The 22410-nt window shown below is 41.4% G+C and overlaps 1 protein-coding gene across 1 annotated transcript in view; it reads left to right on the top strand.

Moving 5' to 3' along the window:
* Window positions 1–22410, top strand: part of LOC112566102 (metabotropic glutamate receptor 1-like) — a 75670-nt gene that overhangs the window by 26502 nt on the left and 26758 nt on the right. The window contains 2 exon segments of the mRNA XM_025242068.1: window positions 15530–15776; window positions 20908–21146. Coding sequence (XP_025097853.1) covers window positions 15530–15776; window positions 20908–21146 — 486 coding nt within the window.

Below are 22410 nucleotides of genomic sequence, written 5' to 3'. Positions count from 1 at the left end.
GTCTGTCAATGTATAATTTGTTTCCAAAGTTTTCAAGCAGCTCCTGGCCTTGTCCTTATAATTTTTGTCATGTTATTTTTGTTATTTAAGATTGATTTCATGCCACAACAGACACTCTTGAAGTTTTCAGTCAGTGGAATCTCGAACCAACAACCTTTACTTCGAACTCACTTGTCACCAGGATATGGAGAGAAAAATATTTTCATGTGTTCATCCCACCAGTTTTTATTGTAGTCATTTCATCGCATATTGTTTTCCCCTGTTTGGGGAATAAGATGGGGAAGACCTAAGGGAATAGAGAAGAATATTCAGCAACCCAAACAATTTTCCGTTCTCGAAATGAAATTTCAGAGGAGACTTGCAGACATGTTCTTTATAAATCATACCAGTAAGCTGGATGGTATTACAAGAAAATGTTTATGTATTGTCCTATAAATGTTATAAAATATGTTCCTGTCATAGAAAGTAGGATAGGAGCCGACTGCAGATGCACATATTGAACTTTCTTCTCTCGCCTCATCGAAATGCGCATCGAAAGAGAGGCCTGGTGTCTTTTGGGTTTATAAAGATTGTATTAACTCTAATAATGGTTTAAGTAATAAAAATGTACCGAGCTGACAATCATTTTCCGGACCTGCATTATTTTATCTTAAAGTAAACCTGTCAAGAAGTGATAAAACTACTAATTCAAGTAAAACAAAAACTTATAAATATTCTGACGGTATCACTTATAAAAAGTTGTTCCATGTAATATAAATATCATAGTACAAACCTTGGAGCAGAAGTGTAAACATTGAACACAAATAAAATTATATTAAGATACCTTAACTGCAGGAACACACCAGGCCAAGACCAGAAATGTCCAAACAAGGGGTGAGAGAAAGAAAGCAAGAGAGGTGGCAGAGGATAAATGATTCCAAATCGTTCAAAAGACAGGCCTGACATTTAGCAAGTCCATGGGAGCATGGAGCCTCTTGAGAGGTGGTGAGAACTGGAGGACAAATCGCCTGCTATTTATTCCCACGAGGCAGAGAAGATTGTGTAGCCTGGAAGACGAGGGAATCGACGATCAGGATGAGGTCAAGGAGAATGTCGCTGAGAACGATAAGGAGAATGATAACGATGAGAGAGACGATAGTGAGTTTTTAAACATGTCATAGTCACAGAGAACAACTGTTTTAAATCAAGCAGAAACGAACAATAGAGAAAAAACCCTAAAAATCCTTCTTCGTTCAGTGACATGAAGTTTTATAGAAGAAAAAAATATTTCTTGCTGTTTGATCTTTTCACCGACGTGTCTTTAAAAAGGTTTACTGTAAAGAAGATTATGTTCTCTCTTCAGAATCCTTTCGATGACCAGCTGTGAATTTTCACGATACAGACAAAAAGCAGTAGCTGTATCAGCAAGCACAAACACAGTATGCATTGTAAATCTGCTGGCACAACGGTGTACCTGGCATACCCGGAAATGTTAAGAAGGCCATTAAACAGACATTATTGTTTGCTGGCACTTTCAAGGGAAACATTACAATAATTGACAAATAAATATCTGGCACTAGCAGACAAGGAGCTGAGACGGAGTAGGTGGACCAGGACCAGTAAGTAGACACGAGGACATGAAGAACACTAACATTCTTTAAGCTTTGGTGACATTTGTTTTTTAGTCATGGAGGCGGCTTGTTCGCCCGCGCAGTTTACTTTGTCCTTTAAAGTTTTTTTTCCCGGACTTGCATGACCTTTTCCTCTAGTAATGAAGTAAAGGATACACTACCCTGTCGCTTGCACGGGGAGGCGAACAGACAATGTGTATAGCCTGCTCTTTGCTTCTCAGTAAGGCGCTCGACAAGCTCTAAGCGAGACTTTCATTTCTGACGGAAGTCGGGAGTAATTCCCTGAGAACAGCAAGCGGTATCCTGTTACATTTTAGGGTCGACACTAAAAGGGGACATTTAGAGGCCAGACTTAAACGGTAAATGACAGACTTTAGCTTTGTCGGAACGATGAGGCAAGACAAAGTATAGTTCTTACTTAGCCGGGATATGTTGTCTTCGATCCCAGTCTCTCTGTCCTTGGTCCATCGTTAACACGACTTGCGATGCCAAAGAGAGGCTGCGCTGGCTTTTGTTGACATAAGCATGGAGACAAAATAACCTTTTTACTAAATAAGAACGACCATTAACAGCAATTCCATTTTATTATCTCAAACGATTGACTTCATGTACGGCTAGACCTTATCAAAGACCCTATTAAGGCATAAGATTAAGGCACCCTGACCTCAACAAAATTATAAAGTTGAGAGAAGGAAATTTATTGGTTTGTGGAATGTCTGCACATTAATCGTGTGCGGCAAAGTAAACAACTCACTTATAAACTTAGGTGGACTGTGGTAGACAGCCTTGCTGGAAACACCAAAGAAATGCTATAATCAGGAAGTGTTAGAATGTCAAAGGAAGAAGAAACAACTCTGGGTCACGAACGACCTCCTAAATCTCTGTGGTCAAAGGATGGGCTTGAAGAGAAAAAGGAAAAGAAAGCTCGAAGCAGCGTTTAAGTACAAAGAGGGGAATTTTGCCATCAGGAAAGGGATAAAGGGAACTAGGGAGAACTGGATTGAGGGGCAGTAACAGACTAGAGAGGACAAGACGACAGGATGACCGCTAAAAGGTCTAGCAACTACTAAAGACTCCCACCAAGGCAGGTCAACACATGACCTCACTCATTGAAGACAGCAATGGCCACCTTCTCACAGAAAGCACGGATGTACTCAAACAATGGACTGACTGAATATTTCAAAGAACTGTAAAACCTCCAGATGAATTCAGACATTAACATGCCTTAAAACAACCAGACTAGAACCAGCGAACCTGCAGACCCACCAGTCTGGCACGTGATTGAAGAGGGTCTCGTCCAGCAACAGTGGCAATGGCTAGCCTAGGGTTTACTACAAAGAAACGTTCATAAAATAAAATAGCTGAGTGATTTTTGTCAGTCACTGAGGTGGTGAATAGGGAAGTCCTTCGCACCTGGCCCTTTAAGGCTCTCTCTCAAACGAGAGGCTGCAGTCCATGCAGAAGGAGGAAACGTGTTCTGGTGATTAGTGTTCTCGACTCATGAGCAGGCCTTCTCGAACATGTATCTAGCTGAACTTCCGATCCACTCTGTATCAATGGGTACTTGATTTATCAGGGGACACAAAGAAGGCAAAAGAGAAGAGTTCCACTTGCTGTGCCTTAAACAGAATCAGTTCATCGTCATTGAACGACTTATCTTCACTTAGTCCATACATGGCGATCTCTCAATCAACAGGGTGTAGCCCCTACAATACACTCCATCAGCTGGACTGGGTGTGGACCTCTTCGTTCCATCCAAACCCCTCTGCACCTCGCCCACCACCTGCAGCTAATAACACAGCATCGCATCGTCAGCAGTCTGCAGCGTGTGAACAAAATCTTCTTACTTCCAACGGAACTGACAGACGACCGGACACAGGGCGCGACTGGCTGATTACAGATCAATAATTGAGAAGAACTGGATTTGCTTTCAGGTCCAAACAATGTACCCTGGTTTGTGCATCAATTTTTATTTTAGAAAAAAGATGTCTGTGAATAATAATAGCTAAATGAATTTTCTTGAAAGGATGTAGTTAGCGTGTAGAGGAGACATCGTCGCCATCAGATTATTTTGTAAAGAAGCTGTCTATGTCCATTAAGACATAAAATAAATCGTTTTAATGGCATTAATCTGTCGTGAGTAGAGTCCGATCACTAAGGAATGAACAAAATAAGCAAACGAACACACAAAAGGCGATTCTCACGTGACAGTACAAAGGTTAGTCGGACTGAAAACCGAAGAACGAGAGGAGTGAAGCACAGAAAAGGCAATGACGAAGAACAAGACCTATCGAACTGGCCTCTCGGACCAGCAGGTAGCTGGTCGGCACAGGCAAGTAGGTCATTTCCGGTAAGGTTCCTCACCGGAATGACCCCCTGACCTCTGCGAGATTACTGGTCGCGACTGGGCACTGATCCGTAGTTAGCAGCACTGGGCGGGTGTCCGTGCGTCACCTAGCGACAAAACACAACAACGGTCGATCACTCGGCCACTAGCCGCGAGGCCATTAAAGCGGCTCCGGGAGGAAAGCGCGACTCCTCTGGGTTTTATCCTCCACGGTGCGGGTCGAGTGTTGGAGAGCGACGACGACAGGTTGTGGAGAGAGGTTAATGGCGATCCATGCTCTCACGTCATCGGTCTCTTCCCGGCATGCCGCTGGCAGCTCATCTTATTACGAACACACTCAACACTCACCTGGCGCCCTGTCTAAAACCATCCTGTCAGGTAAAGAACGGATGGACAGCCTCCAATTTAAAAAAAAAAATGATAACGAGAGCCGGAATTTGAACAAGAGGAATAACGAGGGCAAATTTCTCTGTGAATTGAATTTGGTCTGGCCATTAAAAATGTCATTATTATTTTTTTTAAGTTAAATTCTTGAAAAATTTATCAAGAGCTTTGTGTTTGTGCCACGATAAGTCTGCGATAAGTGTTACACAGGTTCAGAAAGAAAAGGAGTGAACGAAGTCGAAAGAGAATGGGTCCTTAGCTTCCTTAATCGACAGTCGATAATGGCTCCAGCTGTAGAGACAAGGGATGCCTCCCGGGAGTACGGAGGGTGCTGCAACAAAGACAGTAAGAGACTCCATCTTGGTAGTTGACATGGTGTTGGGCTAACTAGTCTGTAATGGATTTGTCCCCATGAGACTCCTTACTGTAAGTTTATGTTAGTAAGGATTTGGCATGCTCATGAGAAGAACAATTCTGCTGCTGACGATGATGATTATGATGATGTGTCAACAAAACAGAATCGAGCTGAGAATTGCAGCTGAGAAGCGGTAAAGCGCTTTGTCACCACCACGGCAAGCTCAAAAAACTGTACATAAACAAGATACAATAACAATAATCGGTAGGGGCACCAGTTCTGGCCCCAACGTAAATTTAATTTGTCAGCATGTTATTCACATATTGTGGAGATCATGACTACCAACATGTCATATATCTTTGAAATGCGTAATGCTGTAACCTTTCTTCACCTTCTGAGATGAGTTCTGTTTGCTCTCCAAACCCTCTTCTGTTTCTCTGAACAGGAGACAGCAATCACACATAAGCACGAGAGCACTTTGTCGTGAGCGAAACTCCTTGAAGGAAGCCTGCTGTCCATGCTTGACTCGGAAGACACGGCCCTAGAAGACCTCCTCACTCCCTTTCTCAATCTCCTCCTCATTCCTTCTCTTCGCACGTGTGCTTGTCAGCATCGTCTTCTTCCTTTTTTTGTGAGTCGGTTATCTATTTCAGAAACTCCGTCAACAGGAGAAGGCCAATACTTTCTGACGAGCGAAGACCCTGCAATAGGAGAGGGTGGATCGTCATACCCATCACCGATCGTTAGTGTTCAGAAGCTCTCGGCATTAGTCACCCCACACGTGCTGAGGACGCTGTATAACTAATTCTGGGAGTTCTTTTTAAACCCGTTTTTCTCCCAGAATCCCCGAAGCATTGCTTTCGAGAGAACAACTCGCTTCCATATATTTCTTCTCATTATTGCTATCCTTGTTCAAAGCTAATGAGAATCTCCTTAATGAAAAGTACCACCTAGCAGAGGAAACAATTTCATTTAATGAAAATTTATCCAAAAATAATTATTTTCAAGAGGAAAATACTTTCTACTCGTGAAAACTTCTTATTAACAATGAAAAGTATCGATGTCTTAAGAAGCTTTAGGATCATCCTTGTCTTCCACCAAGTCGAAGATTTTGGCTTCTTTGCTTTCAGTGGTGGATGCCAGACTAGACCGAGGCGCCTGCAAGTCGCCGAGTTTCGCGGGTCTTTCTCTCGGTCTGGTCTTTATACCGGCCACACTGTCTCAGCTTGGTTTTGTCAGAGGGAAAGGTTTTTGCTGCAATCCTCCTAGCATTTGATGGGAAACTGGTAAGAAATTCTCAAGAAGATCAGTGGAAGAAGCAAGTAGCGTGTTCCATTATTCACAACCGGCTGAGCTGTGTAAAGCCCCAGCGGCTCCTTTTAAATTCTTCAAATAGGTAAATCAGCAAATCTTGAAACCACCACCTTGTTTTTTGCTTTATGTCAGCCACTCATCTTTGCTTCCTTCGACAAAAAGCTAGTCTGACGACTGAATACATTGGAGATATATAGATACAGAAAAAGTATAAACAGGTCACAGTGGGGTGAGGAGGGTAGGTAAAAGAGAGATGAAAAAAGATAACAGTTTTTATTTCCCCGACCTGAATAAAAAGCAAACACAGGAGTCATTCAGTCTACGTCTTGCACTGGAGATAAAAACATAGGATAAACAAAATTCTGATGTCTACATCCAACAGACGATTGAGGTGCGAAGAAAATAAATCTGATGTCTGCATCTTATACTCAGAGATAAGAAGATAATAATTCTGATGTCCCAATCTTACATGCGAAGTTGAAGAGAAGACTAGTACTAATGCTTACCTTGTTACTTAGGTAGGAGAAGAAGGTCCTTGTGATGATGTAACCCCTTAATGTGTGATGACAGCATGCTCAGTCAAGTCTGAGGACATCTTGCGATGACAAAATCTCTCTTCGTGAGGTTCCTCCATGGTTCTGTTCCTTCGGCAGTGGCATAGGACAGAAAGGTCAAGGGAGCAACCAACCTCTCCTCTAAAGAAAATGTTTTTTGATGGTGCAATGATACCCTTCCCCCAAAATGTTTGAAAAGTGATTTTTCACAAAGCGCAAAAGGTAAAGAAAAAGACGGAGAAGAAGAGAGAATTGATTAATACTTTTTTTTTACACCGAGCCAGCAACGAATGCTATAGCATGGCAAAGCAGCAGGCCCTGTAAAAATCCCTGTCCAGTTCAAACGATAAGGTTGTGGACTTCTTGTGCCAGAGGACGATTAAATCGTTCTTTTCGCCTTCATCATGCGATGATGGTTTATAAAGGTCACAAAGTCACGAGGGAACGAGATTGATTGATTCTTTATTGCTTAAACAGCATTTCTCCAGCAAGGGTGTTAGAATCTGTCAAAAAAAACTATTTAACATCTTTCTTAATACTGCTGTAAACACAATCCAGATATAAACACATGTATCAAGAGCTCCACACACATATATATATATACACTGAAAAATATATAACATTTAAAGCACGCATACACATATATAAGACCTCTACTCATATCCTATACTTCAAGACCTTATATAAAGATTCATCACATCTTACAAGAGAAAACATCCTCATGGCCATTGGCAAAGCTGTAAAGCTGGTGAGGCGTTTATTTCGATATGATTCAAAAAAATGAAGAAACCCTCATAAACATTCAACTGCCTCCAAATGTTTTCCATATATTGAGCTTGTGTCATGAACAAGATGTTTACAGAAACAGAGACCTCAGTTTTTGCTCATATTCCCACCCAGTATGACTAACAGTAGGAACCTTTTGCAAGTAACATGAGTGAAGTGAGTAACCTTTCATCTGCTTCGTTAGACACAGTCTATTCGTGGTCACGATGATGATGTTAGTGATGTACCTACATCAGAGTAGAAAGGCTTGCTTTAGAATTCACATGAACAGTGGACACAAGATATTTGCCAGCAGAAAGAGTAAAAATAATTACTCAGATAATGGCACACTCTATCCTCCGGTCTGTGTTAGACGATACTGGACAAGCAGAATGTCATGGCAATCATGGCAGATGAAATTAGAGAAATTTCAAAGAGAGAGCAATTAGACCTGTGCATGAGACAGGTGGAGGCAGCAGCATGAAGTGTTGGACAAGCCAGTGGGCTGCTAGCAGCTTGACAATGCTTCAGCAGCAAACACCTTCTCTTGGCTTAAAGGACAACACGAGCGCTCAGCAAATATCTCCGGAAATAGAATTTAAATTATCATAAAACATATTCTGTGCCAACCATGATGTCCCCTTCGCCCAACTCGATGGACAGTAAGGACAAGAGCGATGGAATGTCTAAAATGTTTAGTGAGGAACTATCATCGTTGCAGGGGAAACATTTGAGGTAGTCTCCGAGGGCAACGAGGAGTAAGGTAAGAGCGCTGTGGGTCTCCTGGCGGTGATGCAGCAATTCTCGACATTCTTTGGTTTCAGCTGCTTGGGTTCTGTTTGCTGTTCCTGAAAAAATGGAAACAACATGCCAAAAACTGTGAACAGCTTTAGCTAGTGTGTGCATGAAGACCTTGGAGAAAATGCACTCTGATAAATACTTAAGAGATTTCTTTAATGACATTAAAACCAAGGCTACCAGACTGTGTAACGAACCACTCCTCCCGAGGTAGAGAGAAGTTTCACAACAGATTAACGATGGATTAAAGGGACATTCCAGCCTATCACAGACAACAGTATTTCAAAATTCCTTAATAAATAAAGCAGATTTGATTAGGACAATTTTAACTGTTACTTGTCGAGGCAACACTAAAGCAAAAGCCCGGAAATTCTTAAAAATATTGCCAGTGACTAGAGCTTTAACATGGACATTACTCGACTGAAGACACAGATGTCCTTTCTGCCAAATTAGTCCAGACAAAACGACAGTTGAATTATTAGTCAGAGATATTTTATCTGACTTAGTGTTACATATCGTGAAAAAAATGCTAATTCAATTGATAAAGATTTAAAACTGTATTTACTAGCCGAGTACCATGGCAACTACAGAAAAAAGTTTTTGTCTCAAAACGAGTCAAAACATATCGAGAAGCTCCATAACTCAGCGCGTGTCTAAAGAAAGGGCTGGTCTGCTAAATCTGGATAAGATTACAACTATTAGAAGAAATGGGAGAAGACATAATGCTGTCACCTGTTCTTGTAAACCTCGTATGTCAGTTTAAATTAGAATGTGACTGACATGATTATAAAGTTTATCTTCTTCTGAATACTACAGCATTTCTTGTTATTGCGTTAGGTGGGTGAGATCTTTTCCATGGGTTTTGTTTTTTTCTTTCATGTCATTTTGTCTTTTAAGATTGAAAGAAGCACGTGCTGTGGTGATGAACCCGTGTGAGTGCGTTAGTGTATGGTTTCGCTCGTGCACATACCTTCCCACTTTTATTTTGCACGTGCGAGTGAGAACCGCTCACTGTCACACCTCTCCTTTCCTTCTCTAGTGTAAACACCTTCCTCAGCCTTGTCTACTGGTTATAATATGTTCATGGTCGCACACAGATATGATTAGGAGGAAACAGTCTCTGGGTTCCCAACACCTGTCCAGGCCAACACCTCCCAGTCCTTAATAGTGAGATCGTTCTTCACGGTGAGATCGTTCAGAGAAGCACAGAAAAGTACTGTAGCAGCGATGTAGGGCAAGCTCAAACAAGCAAACCGTAGAGACCAAGGCAGGAAGGAGAGAAAGTAGTGAAGGGAAGCAGAAAAAACGAATAAAAAAAAACGAGAAAAAAAATCAGCTGACAGGGTCATTTTGCTGTATGCAGAACAAAAACTTTGTGAATGACGGCGCGGAATTGCGCGTGCTAAAAGTCAAAGATGGCCGCAGGTGCCCTGCAGCCATTAGAATGAGTTTCTTAACATATTTCCTCAGTCTGGAGACTACGTGCTCTTTTTCTTTTTATTTATTTTCGGTCTCCATAACATTTTTAAAGCCGCTCTTTGCGTTCTTTTGTGAAAGTTTGATATGATGTTACAGGAACAATACTTGCAGGCAGCTATTATTGTCAGTGGAAACATGATTCCCCATAGTGTATGGAGACCCCCGTCTTCACACACAAATAATAAAAAAATCACAGCAAAACGAGAAAACCAGCAATTAACAAAAAAGATAAAGGACGAGGAAAAAGCACAAGGAAGAAGATAGAAAACGCTGAGCTATCGAAGGAGGAATGAACATTGTTTACCAGATGTATTTGGGGAATTGTTTTCCAGAAATCAACAGTGCATAATAGAGAGATGCATCTGTATGTCATATCTAACCCATATACTAGTTCATGAACACACGAACATGCGCGCAGACACGTATGCGCATACAAGGTTAGAAGATCGACGGTCTAATCCTAGTTATTAATAAGAAATGTGTGGGTGGGTGGTAGACACTGGCTTCGCCATCTTTACTTTTCTCTTGTTGAGGGAGCGGTTACAATGCCGGCGGCTGCATTTCTTTCTTAGTAGTCTTCCGGCGAACATGATCTCTTCTGTAGCCTCGGATACTTAATGTTTACTGGCTGAGAAAGTTTGATGATGAAGGTGTTTGTGACAACAGGTTCAACTCTGTGTGTGTGAGAGTGAGAGTGAGAGAGAGTGAGAGAGAGAGAGAGAATAAACAAGATTTAGGTGGTCTTTAGTCAATCGTATATTTTCCGTTTGTCATCTGTTTTAACCTCATAAATCCAACATCATGTTTATATCTTAAAGAAGATAGTTTTCGGATAAATTATTTACACCTTTGACATCACTGCTCTTGACTAGTTGAGCTGAGAATTTCAATTTACTTTTAAATTCAAAGAAGTGATAATCTGATTCGTAAGAAAAATGTTTTCCACACATAAATTTGCAATGTGTACATTACATACTGCACTTGTTTTCAAATACTTCTACAGCAGTTACCACAAATAGTAGAACTAGCTTCAAAAGGAAGCATCTTTCATCTCACTTCTCCATTCCCAACAAAAATTTGAGACCTTTTGTCCTTACATACCGATGTTTGCGGGTGAAAATATATGAGTTTGCGAGAAGACCTTTTGTGATCCCGGAGGATCAAATCAATATGTTATAGCTACTAAATCGCCAGTGAGATTGGACAGCCTCACACTGAGGTGAGTAGTTTTCACTGCCAATCGATTTCCTTCTCAGATATATGAGCTTTTGGGAAAATGAATAAATGTGATACACTCTCTTTCTGAACTATGCAGGTCGTAAAAACGGAACCAGATTGGTTCTGGATAAAGCAGTATAATCTGGTTTGCAATGTTTATCAGCCAGACGAGAGTATGGCTAAAATTCATGGTCTGGCCTGCGCTCTTCATATATTTTATCAAGAAAACTGTATCTTGAGAGTGAAAATGAAATGTGGGGGGTGAGGGTGAGATAGAATATACCAAACTTACCAAATGAAATTTCATCCCGTTCTGTCTTCAGTGGTTTGGACATCCAGATCGATGGATTGATCGGTCAGTAAAACCATTAGAATGCTCGCAATCACAACGATGTATCCTAAAATTCACATTCAAGCAAATCGACAAACAGACCGGACAGACAAAAATAAGGACAGAGAGCATTGGACTGGTAGATGGGAACAAACATGCAAACGAAACAAACCTTTAAGCCCGCTATTGACTGGGTGCGACTTTTTTCAAACCAGCTGAAAGAAACAAAGATGGAACGCGAGGAAGAAATAAAAGAAAAAGAAAAAAAAATCAGAAACAAAATCCAAGAAGAGAAGGAAAGAAGAAACAAATGAGAAAGATACAGTAAAGTGTGTTGCTGGTTCACTTCCTACAACTGTGTGACCAAAAGTATGTTATCCAAAGCGGTAATGAACTCAGCATGAACGCCATAGAAACGGAAGTTAGTCGGAAAACATTGATTGTCCTTCCTTTCTTTTTTTTTTCTCTGAAACACTTCCTCAAACCATCTCCCACATCACGCAATGTCGGAAAAGAAAAACAAGCCACATCTCGGGACAAGGAAGCATGCGAACGGTTTCTTTCAAACCTCGTCCACCTCTCTTCCATCTTGCACGTTTGTTTTCAAATCCTCAAATAATGATTATTTAATGGCGATCCAACTTTTCCAGCGCTGACATCAGCAACTATAGATGAGACATCTCCTGTGTTCATTCCCCGGCCCTCTCAGCCATTCTCTCTACTTTCTTCTTGTCTCCTGGTCAACCTCTTCGCTTGTCTGGACACAGTGTAGAAGTGTAGTAAAGGGACTCCAGTTTGTGTTGTCCTCGTGTTGAAAGCCCAGCACTCCAGAGGACCTGATCGATACCTAACTTCAAAAAGGCGGATGCTGTAAAAGGATTTGATGGAAAAACACGGGCATTGGGAGCAGACAAACGATCCGCCATTGTGCGCACTGAACTACAAGTTTCAAGGGAGCTCAGTATTAGATGCCATCGAGAACATAATATTTATTTCCGCTCAGACATTACCGGAGTTTAATGTTTAATGAAAGAAGACACGGTGCTTTTATTTATTTTATTGTATTCATTTCTTCATAATCAACTGTCACCAAATACGGGTAACACGCAGGCAATTCTCATTTGTCTACAGATCAAGTAATAAATGAAATGGACCTCCAGCTAAAATTTGGTTCATGTTCCCTTAATGTAGCAGAGAAGATTATGTTAGAGATTAAATCGAAAATTTTAAAAATAGGACATCCATCCCTTAATTCCGAATAATGTAATGGTCGCGATGAAATCTTTCATCTTGGATATGCTCCATGGGATACTTCAAAAATGTTGGAAAATTTCTTATAACTGTTTTTATGGACATGCTTATCAGTTTGCCTGATATTCCCGTGGCGGACGCTGATTGCGAAAACGAGTGATCACGAGGTTGGGAGCGAAGTGAAGGGTCATGCACTGTTACATCTTTGCACTAAACAAGAACTTTGTTTTTGAATTCTGTCAACGATAGATGTCCGTGCATTTGAGAACTATTTGGATTTTATATTTGTTCTGGTACACTGGCCGATGTTTGTCATAAACTTTAAACTTTTCAGAATAGAATCTATGGGTAAACGTTCACAAGTTTTTAGTTAAAAAATGTTTATGAAAATTTGTTTTTTCAAGAACAAGGTTAAAGCTTAAATAGAAAATTTAATCTTTTATATGTCAGAACCTCATGCTTAGTGCATCCTTCAAAACAATAAGTTGAAAGAGCAGATTACTTTCAAACAAAACACATCTGAGTGAGAATTGACATCATGTCTTGCTTTTTCAGTCCAAGACTTTTTAAAAATCTTTTTAAATAAATTTTTTTTCTAATTCAACACAATGTTATGTGTAAATTGTGAATATTTGTGGTATGCGAGTTTCTTTGAATATTCTTAGAAGGAATGAAGAGTAAAATGCTGCACGTAAAAGCAAAACGTACAATAGACAGTCTGACACTAGAGTGAATATGTCTATTCACACACCAGTATCGGTAACCGGCGTTGGGGGATGACTGTGGACATCCGGGTATGTTAAGGAGTGAAAGGATGTTTCTAAGCGCGACCAATCTTGTCGTGTCAATCCTCGCTGGACTTTTGACACTCGGCACAACGCCGTCTCGATGGCGACGTCCAGACAATGTGAGGCCACGTCAGCGAGTGAAGCTCTAATTGTGGCCCTTAGTGGACCGTTTCTTTCTGTCACGTGCTCAACTTCCTGCTGTAGGTCCTTATCCAGAGGGCGCTGATCAGGTAATTGAAAGCCTGTTCCGTGGGACTGGTTCATGTCATACTGATGTCCTGCAACAGTTCTCTGCTGAAACGTGTTTTCGGAGATGTGTGTCCTTCATTATCAACGGCTTGCGATCATTCGAACATCTCGTTAGGGTCTACATGCTTCCGAGATGTTTGCTGATTGTCTTTCTACAAACCCTACATCTACCAGATCTTATTAACAGCAGGGGTATGTTAACTTTACAGCTTCACTAACCAGACCAACTTTGATAGAATCTGACATGATATCATAAGTCGAGCTGTCCAGTAATTGGACTTTGATGTCAGTATAAAGTTTAAGCCGTTGGTAACGATCGTGACATTACTTTTGTAGGCAATGAACCAGCAAGTTCATATACAGGAGCTTACAAAAGGTCAGTTCAATGATTTACACCTGACGAGAAGAGGTGTTCATTCTTGGAACAGTCGGGCATCTTGGTGTATTGAGAGCTGTGTCAGGATGACTGCGCGAGCAGAACTTTTCACGAGACGAAAATGTTTGGGTTAACAAATGTCTGCCAGAACCTGCAAACTGATTAATGGAAGACGTGGACTTAATCACACGGGAGGCTTGAGCGATGGGCGTTTAATGGTCGCTTCTTATGGTCGCTGGAGCCTCAGGGAGGGTCTTCCAGCACCCCGCCCTCGCCAGGACCCCAGAAGGATACTCTCGTTCAATTAGGTCGATGGAGGTTTCCAAGAGTGTCGGGGAGGGATGGCCATTTGGGGTGCAGGGCCTTCATTTCCTTCATCTCCAGACCTCTGTGAGAGGATGATCGTCACTGTGTGAGATTCTGTGATTGTGTGGAAGCAAGTTAACCAAAAAAAAAAAAAAGAAAGTTAAGGATACTATCTGAAATATATAGAAAGCTTATAAACGTGGTGCGTAGTGAAATATTCATTTTCAAATGAATATGCATTTGAATGTTTTAGTCCGGTATATAGACCAAAAAAGCAATTTGGTCCTATGATGCTTTGTAAGCATTGTTTTGGTATGGTTTATACACTTGAATATGTTTTAATAACCTTAAAATTTAGAGGGTTTTTTGCAAATTACTGAAATAAAAAAAGCATGGTGATAAAGCAAATCACGCGTTAAGGAAAGAGAAAATAATAGAACTTAATTAAAAAGGTAAAACGGTCAGGCTCGAGTACATCCCATGATACATTCCAATATGTGAAAGGTTTGGAAGACTTGGGAGTAGACTGCTAGTCTGGAAAGCCAACAAGTTGCGAATTTACGAGTTGCTAGCATTGTATTGAACATTATTTGCTTATCACTAGGTACTCACCTATTAACCTTACCTGTAATTGCTTTTGAGGGTTAATAAAGTCGCGTTGCAAACATTTGCTTCTATTTACATATGTGCTTACGAACGCATAGTTATATATATATGTCTGTTACCAAGAAAAAGACATACTGTAAATGCATCTTCAGTTACCGTAAAAGCATCTTCTCTTACCATGATCCAGACATCCTGTGTCTTAGACTCATGAGAAATTCAATCTCTTTAACAAAACATCTCTGAAGGAATGAAAATTGAGGAGCTCTTCCTGGTTATTTATTGTGGCGATGATAGATTGTACATCTGTGTTATCTTTAGGACCTTTTGTGATAAACTAGATGAGTAAAATATCGACGAACCCACAGCTAGGTTGGTTTATTTATGCCGTTCATGTTGTTACTCTATACCTGACTGCAAATACTATTTGATTGAATTTGTTAAAATGTTTTTAGCGCCGTAGGCACTCGATCTGAGAGGGTTCTGTTCTGTTGCTGTTGTTGATGTTGTTGTTGCTGCTGTTCTTGTTGTTGCTGTTGTTCTTGTTCTTCTTCTGCTGCTTCTTCTTCTTCTCGTTGTTCTTCTTCTTCATCTTGCTGTTCTTCTCTTCTTCTTCTTCTTCTTCTTCTTCTTGTTCTTGTTGTTCTTCTTCTTGTTGCTTCTTCTTTTCTTGTTGTTGTTGTTGTTGTTGTTGTTGTTGTTGTTGTTGTTGTTGTTCTTCTTCTTCTTCTTCTTCTTCTTTTCTTCTTCTTAGTATTAGTATTAGTATTTTATTATTATTATCGTTTCGCCCGCCCACAGGTAACTATGGACTTCGGGGCATGGAGATGTTCACTGACAATGCCAGAAACTTCAACGTGTGCATCGCTTCCTCAGACAGCGTGGCCAGCTCGGACAGCGACCTGGAGTTCGGCCGCGTGGTGGAGACACTGAAGAAGACGCCTAAGGCCACGGTGGTCATCTGCTTCTGCGAGGGCATCACAGTGCAGAAACTGCTCAAGGCCCTGAAGGACAAGAAGGTCGACGGAAAGTTCCTCATCATCGGAAGGTACTGTTCTTGTCAGGGTTTCCACTGTTGTAGAGATGACTCCTCCTCCTCCTCATCATCATCATCATCATCAAGTCCTTGTATAGATTTTGTGTGTGCTTGCACACATCCATCATTCATGTGTCTGTGGATAACTGTTCGGAAGAGCTTGTCAACAAACTGCACTCATCAGATTGCAAGATGACCTGTACAGACCCCTCATAAAATATTACCTTTTGCCTACAGTGACATAACTGAAAGCAAATATCCTATTCCACGTTGCACTGAAAGGCTGTTCTCACTGTAAACATTGTTACAGCTCGATAAAAATGGAGACTTGAGGCTTTATTCAATGTTTCTCGAGAAAATTTAAAACTCTTGTAGCCTGGCATAAACCAATGCGCCTAAGTACATTCATATAATAATAATAATAATAATAATAATAATAATAATAATAATAATAATAATAATAATAATAATAATAATATAATAATAGAAGAAGTTTGAAAGAGCCGTGCAAACAGAACTCATCATTAGAGAGCTCTTATCCAAGTCTGGTACTCTACATCCTCCCCTCCACCATCTCAATGTCCTGACCAGCTCTATCATTTGACCGCCAGTTGCCAGGTTCAAGCATCAAATATTTGCAACGTGCACACACTCACCTAATCGCCTCGCAACCTCGCTTGAGTGGTCACGTGATCGACCGACTTCGCTTCGCCTGCAACAGTCCCTCAGTGTCAGTTAAAAACACAAGTCCTGTTTGTCTTGGCTCAGACCGAAGCACTGTCATGCGAATGAGCAATAGCGTAGGTGTGTATGTGAAGGAAAGAGAAAGAGAGAGTTGTTTATGTTAATTTTTTTCCACTTTTTTCCTTCGTTCCTTTTTTTTTTTCGCTTTTTTGTTGTTGTTGTTGTTTTTTTTTTTGTTTTTTTTTGTTTCTGTTTAGTTAATTTAGTTTTATAGGTGTTACATTTCATTTATTGGTTTCTCTACAAACTTATTTTCTCTGATAATAATACTTAATTATTTTTTTAAAGTAAGTAATATTATTTTGGCAAGGCAGGCTTAAATGCTGACCATAGTGTACAAATATTTTTTAGATAAATGGATTTGTTCATTAGAGGACATCAATTCAAAAATTCAGGGTTCACAAGATGTTAGCCTTTCCCAATTGAGTTTTGGAAAAAAGTCAAGATCTTACTTTCCTTCACATCACAAATCTCTTGTCGCTGATTAGGCATTAAATGAGATTAACGAATTAACTGTGGTAGCGGTCTGTGTGATGTGTCGCCTACCGTCAGCGCTTCGGTGGGGTAGGTGACCCCGCCTGACCTGCCGGTAACCGCCACGCGGCTGTGACTAGGCCTGTCTAGACCTTTCTAGCAGGTCTGTGAGCGAGTGTGACTGACGTAAGCCTGAGTGTCTGGAATGTTCGGTGCCAGAGAGCGCATGCGTGACTAGTAGTGTCAGTCAGCGTGTGTCAAATTTAAGTGAATGTACTCTTCTTTCGTAAGAAATAAACTAATTACAACTCCGCTATCCATCTCATATGAAACTAACAATAGACGTGTGTTCTGATAACTTGTTAGTAACTGATCGCTAATTTATTCTGGACTCGTGTGGACATTTCCCCTCGGCACTAAAGGCAAACTCTAGAGAGCTTCATTACATCCACTTTGTAGTTCACAACATCGATTTTCTTTAAGGACGTCCCCTCGTGATTGATGAGGAGGAGTTCAGTAGTGCAGCAGAAGCCATGTCTAAATGGATGACGGAAAAGATAGGACGACGATGAGAAACAAAAAAACTCAAAAGCTGGTTCACTCACCGGCCAGTATGGAGTTTACGAGGCGTACTTAACCGCTCTACGCTGGGTGGTCACGCGAAATGCATCATCAGACAACGGGTAGCGACCAACGGTCCGGAGGGTTTAGTTTGTGTGACGTAATTGCCTCTTCCGCCGCTGGTCTTTGCTGAAAAGTATCGGCCTGTATTTTACCGGCATTAAGATAATCATTTCTCTGTGTTTCCAGACAGTATGTTCCAGGGAAGTGCGTTTATTGTTCCATTAGAGGAAGGAGAAAAATATTTCTGTTCTCATAGAAGATCTTTATAGTGTTGCTCGGATTACTTTGTGCAGCAAAATAGAGGAAGAGGCTGGTTGTAAAACGGGATTCATTTAGTTTTCCAGAAGAACTAAGACTAAAGTAGACATTGTAAAGCAGACGATGATATGAGGGAAAACATTACATCTGTATAGTATTAAAGTAGTATAATTAACCCTGTATTTTATTGTCTTATAATTATCCCTATTATACATAGTATCGTTACTCTTAGCATTATTTTATATATATGGAGTGTAATTATACCTATATATTCTCTGTAGTATAATTAATAAAAGATTTAATCACTAACTCCAGAAAGCTAGTCAGTCGATCTGTGTTGGATTGTGTCTGTGGGATAATGTTTTTGTATTTCAGTATCATTGTGTGTCCGTCTGTATGTATGCTTCATTTGTTTGCCAGTAGGTGTGTCTTTAGGTCTGAATGATTATTTGTCCATACTTATGCTCATGCAGTCATTCTTTATCTGGTTTCAGAAAAAAAATGTTTGTATTATGAGCGTAGTTGACTGGAGATAAATGTTTATTTGAAGTTTATACACATCGTCGTCCAGACTGACTTCTCTAGGGTGACCCAACAATGGAGCGGGTACCTAGTTCCATAGAGGTTTCGGGAAAGGTAAGGCAGCGAGGGAGAGGAGATGGGCACTGCACCAGAAGGTCAATGGGGTCGAGCAGAAGGTCACAGGTCAACCTCGACCTTTCACCGTCACTCGCGAAGATCAGCTTCATTCATACCGAGCTAAGGGTAGGGTAGAGGGCAGAGGAACTTGGGGAGGAATGGGAAGTTATAATCCCCACCAACAGAAGGACCGCACTTCATTATGGAACAAGATGGCTGTTGTAAACTTGACGAGATTCACGGTCGTTACGAGGAGCAAACTCATTAAGGAGCCGCCGTAGCGTGCTTGATGGCTCCCTTGTCGAGGACGGCCGCTCCGTGCACGCCAAGGAAACTTGCGTTTGATGTTGGCCGCCGAGGAGCCATTGAGTGCGCATGCGCGAACAGTAAAGGTGAGCGCGGAAGGGAGAGAGGAAGAGCACGACCCTCGGGCTGCGGCTGCTGGTCCTGTGACCAACTGTCGGCCATCAGCAACGCCAGACGTTATACAGGGGCGGAAATATGACACCGGGAATATGACCATCCTCTAATGGCCCTCGTCTCCACACCAAAAATAACACTACTGTCGATACAGCCTGCTCTTTAAACTTCGCTTGCTTTTTTTTCTGTTTCCTCTGTTTTAGGTTTTGTCATCCACCCTAGTGTTTCTATCTCCGTAATGCTTGTAGCTTTCTAAATTCGAAACTGACTGTAAAAAAAAAACAAAAACAAAAAAAACAACAAAAAAAACAAACAAAACAAACAAACAAAAACAGTGCAAACGCCATTTTTGAAATGTGATATGGTCATGTTTGTGAAGAAAAAGGAAAGTGACGTTGATCTTACATAAAATACGGGTGGGTAGAGAATTAATATCTGTTTACACTGTAAACTGATGATAAGTCTGTTGTCTCTGCGTGCAACCTACTAAGAGTCACCTCTTTGCCTGAAAAATCCCTTTTTTTTTAATGACAAAAAATGTTCAGCATAAAGTTTGCTGATTTAGTAAACATTATCCATTATTACATTTTGAATCCTTAACTTGTGCAGACCTCAGTTATGGAGGAGGAACGAATTCACAAAGAAAACGAAATATTCCATCAGACATTGGGAAAACTTTGTTCTATTTTCTGCTCGGGAATTTTGTAGCAGGTGTGAGATGAATTGTCGCAACGGTCAGACGTGAGTGTTGCAGCAGATGTTGGTTGATTGTTGTAGCAGGTGTTAGGTGACTGTCACTGCAACAGATGCCAGACGTGACTTCAGTGCCGAACCTAACACCGTATCGACCTCTGACCCCGACACAACACTCGACGACGAGCAAGGGAAAAAAAGGAACGGGAGGAGAGTGTTGTAGAGGTGGCTATAAGATGGGAAGACGGGAAATAGGAGAGAGAAAGAGGGGAAAAAAAGTCTTTTCAGAAGTTAGCTAAGGTCCTCAACTTTCTTAACATCGCTTTTCGCTTAGCGAGTTGATGTCGTGGCAATGTTTGTACCGACAGACCTCAAAAACAGCCTCCCTTCCTTTCTCTTATAATGGCAACAGATTGGTGCAGATGGATTTGAATATGTCGCTAACATTAATCGGTGGAGGGGAAACTACTCTAGTGATTTGAAGCAAATGTTTCTCCTGTTATCATCTAAGCTTTTATCTTATCATCTCATCTAAGATACGCGCGTTTGTTTTTTGTTTTTCTTTTTTTTTTTTGGGGGGGGGTGTTGGTGGGGGTGGTGGAAGGAGTGGGAAGAGAAGAGAGAGAAAGGGAAAGAAAGAAAAGCGAGAGAGAGAATTCCTTTTCCTTCCAATGTTAAATGCCGTCGGTGCTTAGACTGCCCGCAAAAGTTGGAATTCGGATGTTAATCCAGGCGATACTTCAAAAAGAATTGAGACGCCTGAAGTTAGCAGGGTCTGTTGAAAAGATACTTATAAGTGGGTAGGGACAGGTCAATGAGGACATCAGGAACCGGTGGGGAGCATGTGGGGGCAACCGCTCCCTCGAAGAAGATATTGAGGAGTCAAGTATATGAACCTCTTTCACTTCATCAGGAAGTTCCCCTTCCACCTTTCTCCCTTTCCACCCACCCCAAAAAAGTCGATCATCTTCCTACGCCACTGCACCCTGACTAGCAGTGATTACAGCGATTAAAAGAAACGAGAGCATAAAATGAATGGGGAGTAGGAAACAAGGGGTTAAGAGAGAGAGAAGGAAGAGAAGACTAATTACAACGATTAGCCTGACAATGACGATAGCTTGCAATGTCTTTCCAGGAAAATAGTCAGGCAAAGAGGGCGCTGCTTCATGCTTGTTAACCTCAATATCAATTTATTGTGCTTCAATGATGATGTACAATATCTTACAATAGTAAGGCAAAGAGGGCGCTGTTTCATGTTTGATGACATCACTGTCCATTTTCTGTCCTGCAGCGATGGTTGGGGCAACCGGCTGGACGTGGTCAGGGGGCAGGAGGAGACGGCAGCTGGGGGCATCTCTGTCAAGCTCCACTCGCCCCCTTACCCTGGCTTCGACGAGCATTACGCCTCCCTCAAGCCCAACAAAACCACCTCCGAGAGGAACCCTTGGTTCAACGAATTCTGGCAGCAAAAGTTCAAATGTTATCTGCCAGGGGAGGAGAGGAACACTGCATTCCAGACACCTTGCACAGGTAGGCTCCTTCATGATACAGGTTAACAATTTTAACCACATCACAATTGAAAGCCCTACGGCAGTACTTTGCACACAGGGGGACAGGACACCTTTTTGAGGACCAGGCCTTCAGGACAGACTGCTGCAGGACTCAGAGAAAGATTCTGAACATAAAACACGCTCGCAATTATCGTACTTCGCTTAAGTGCTCAAAAAATTTTCAATGCTGAAATGCGACTCCTTGCGAAGTTTTATTTAAGCTCGGATCAAATATACAAATGGAAGAGAATACACCAGTCGAAAAATCCCGCAGGGAATGGTTGCTTATTGGCTGTCCTAAAACAAAGTCATATCCGTTCCATTTACCCGACCAGTAATTGTTTTGAGTTCACGATGGAAAATAGCTGCTGTCAGTTGAGACGATATTTGAATCGGTTGAATGTCAGCAGTTCTTCCTACCGAGGCTGGTTACCGAGAACTGGTATGGACCTACTTTACGGTCGCAGGGACTGGTGAAGGAGGGACATTGAATTGACAAACACCATCACACTCTCCGTTCGGTATTTTCTCATCAGTTTGTCTACCTGTTTATCGTTAGTCAGCTCTACAAACACATATGCTGTACTCCAACTCTCAGAGCACCTGGAAGCTGGGACTATTTAGCTATACCACTGTTACTTACTCCCGTTCCCATCCAATATATTCTGAACAAGTGCAAGGAGAATATGATAAGCTTCACATTTTCTTTGTAAGCAGACTGAGACTTTGTTCTAGAACATTAACAGCGTTCAAGACTTACCGTGCATCATTAGCTTTATTAAGAACCTCAAAGACATTTTTTTTCCTGCGGAGGACGAAAACAAGCCATAAATATACTCAGACTGAAAAAAACATCTTCTTAACTATGACATATAGGGCATTCATAACTCGCCTTCAGACCGCTTGTGCTGCTAGACTGAGCAAACAGCAGGGTACATCCTGATGGCTGGGGAAGGGAGAGTATCTGGGATTCGCTGCGCGGGCAGACAACCAGGTCCCGGCTCTGCGCCGAACGATGAACTTCCGGAAATGCTTTACGCGGCAAAGAGTGGCCGAGGCATCCACAACCATCTTGGCTAATGCAGAAAGTAAGGCGACAACTTGAACTCCAAACCTGATTTGCCTCTCCTTGGTCTGGTCATCTACAGCGGTACAAGTGTATTATCCCCGATAATAAAGTCCCCGGATGCTATTTTATTTCCTTTTACGTTGGACTGAAGCCAGAATCGCATCGGTGTCCCTTT

This window comes from Pomacea canaliculata, linkage group LG6, assembly GCF_003073045.1.
Source record: "Pomacea canaliculata isolate SZHN2017 linkage group LG6, ASM307304v1, whole genome shotgun sequence".
NCBI classification, from domain to species: Eukaryota; Metazoa; Mollusca; class Gastropoda; order Architaenioglossa; family Ampullariidae; genus Pomacea; species Pomacea canaliculata.
This window is presented reverse-complemented; position numbering and strand designations above follow the sequence as displayed.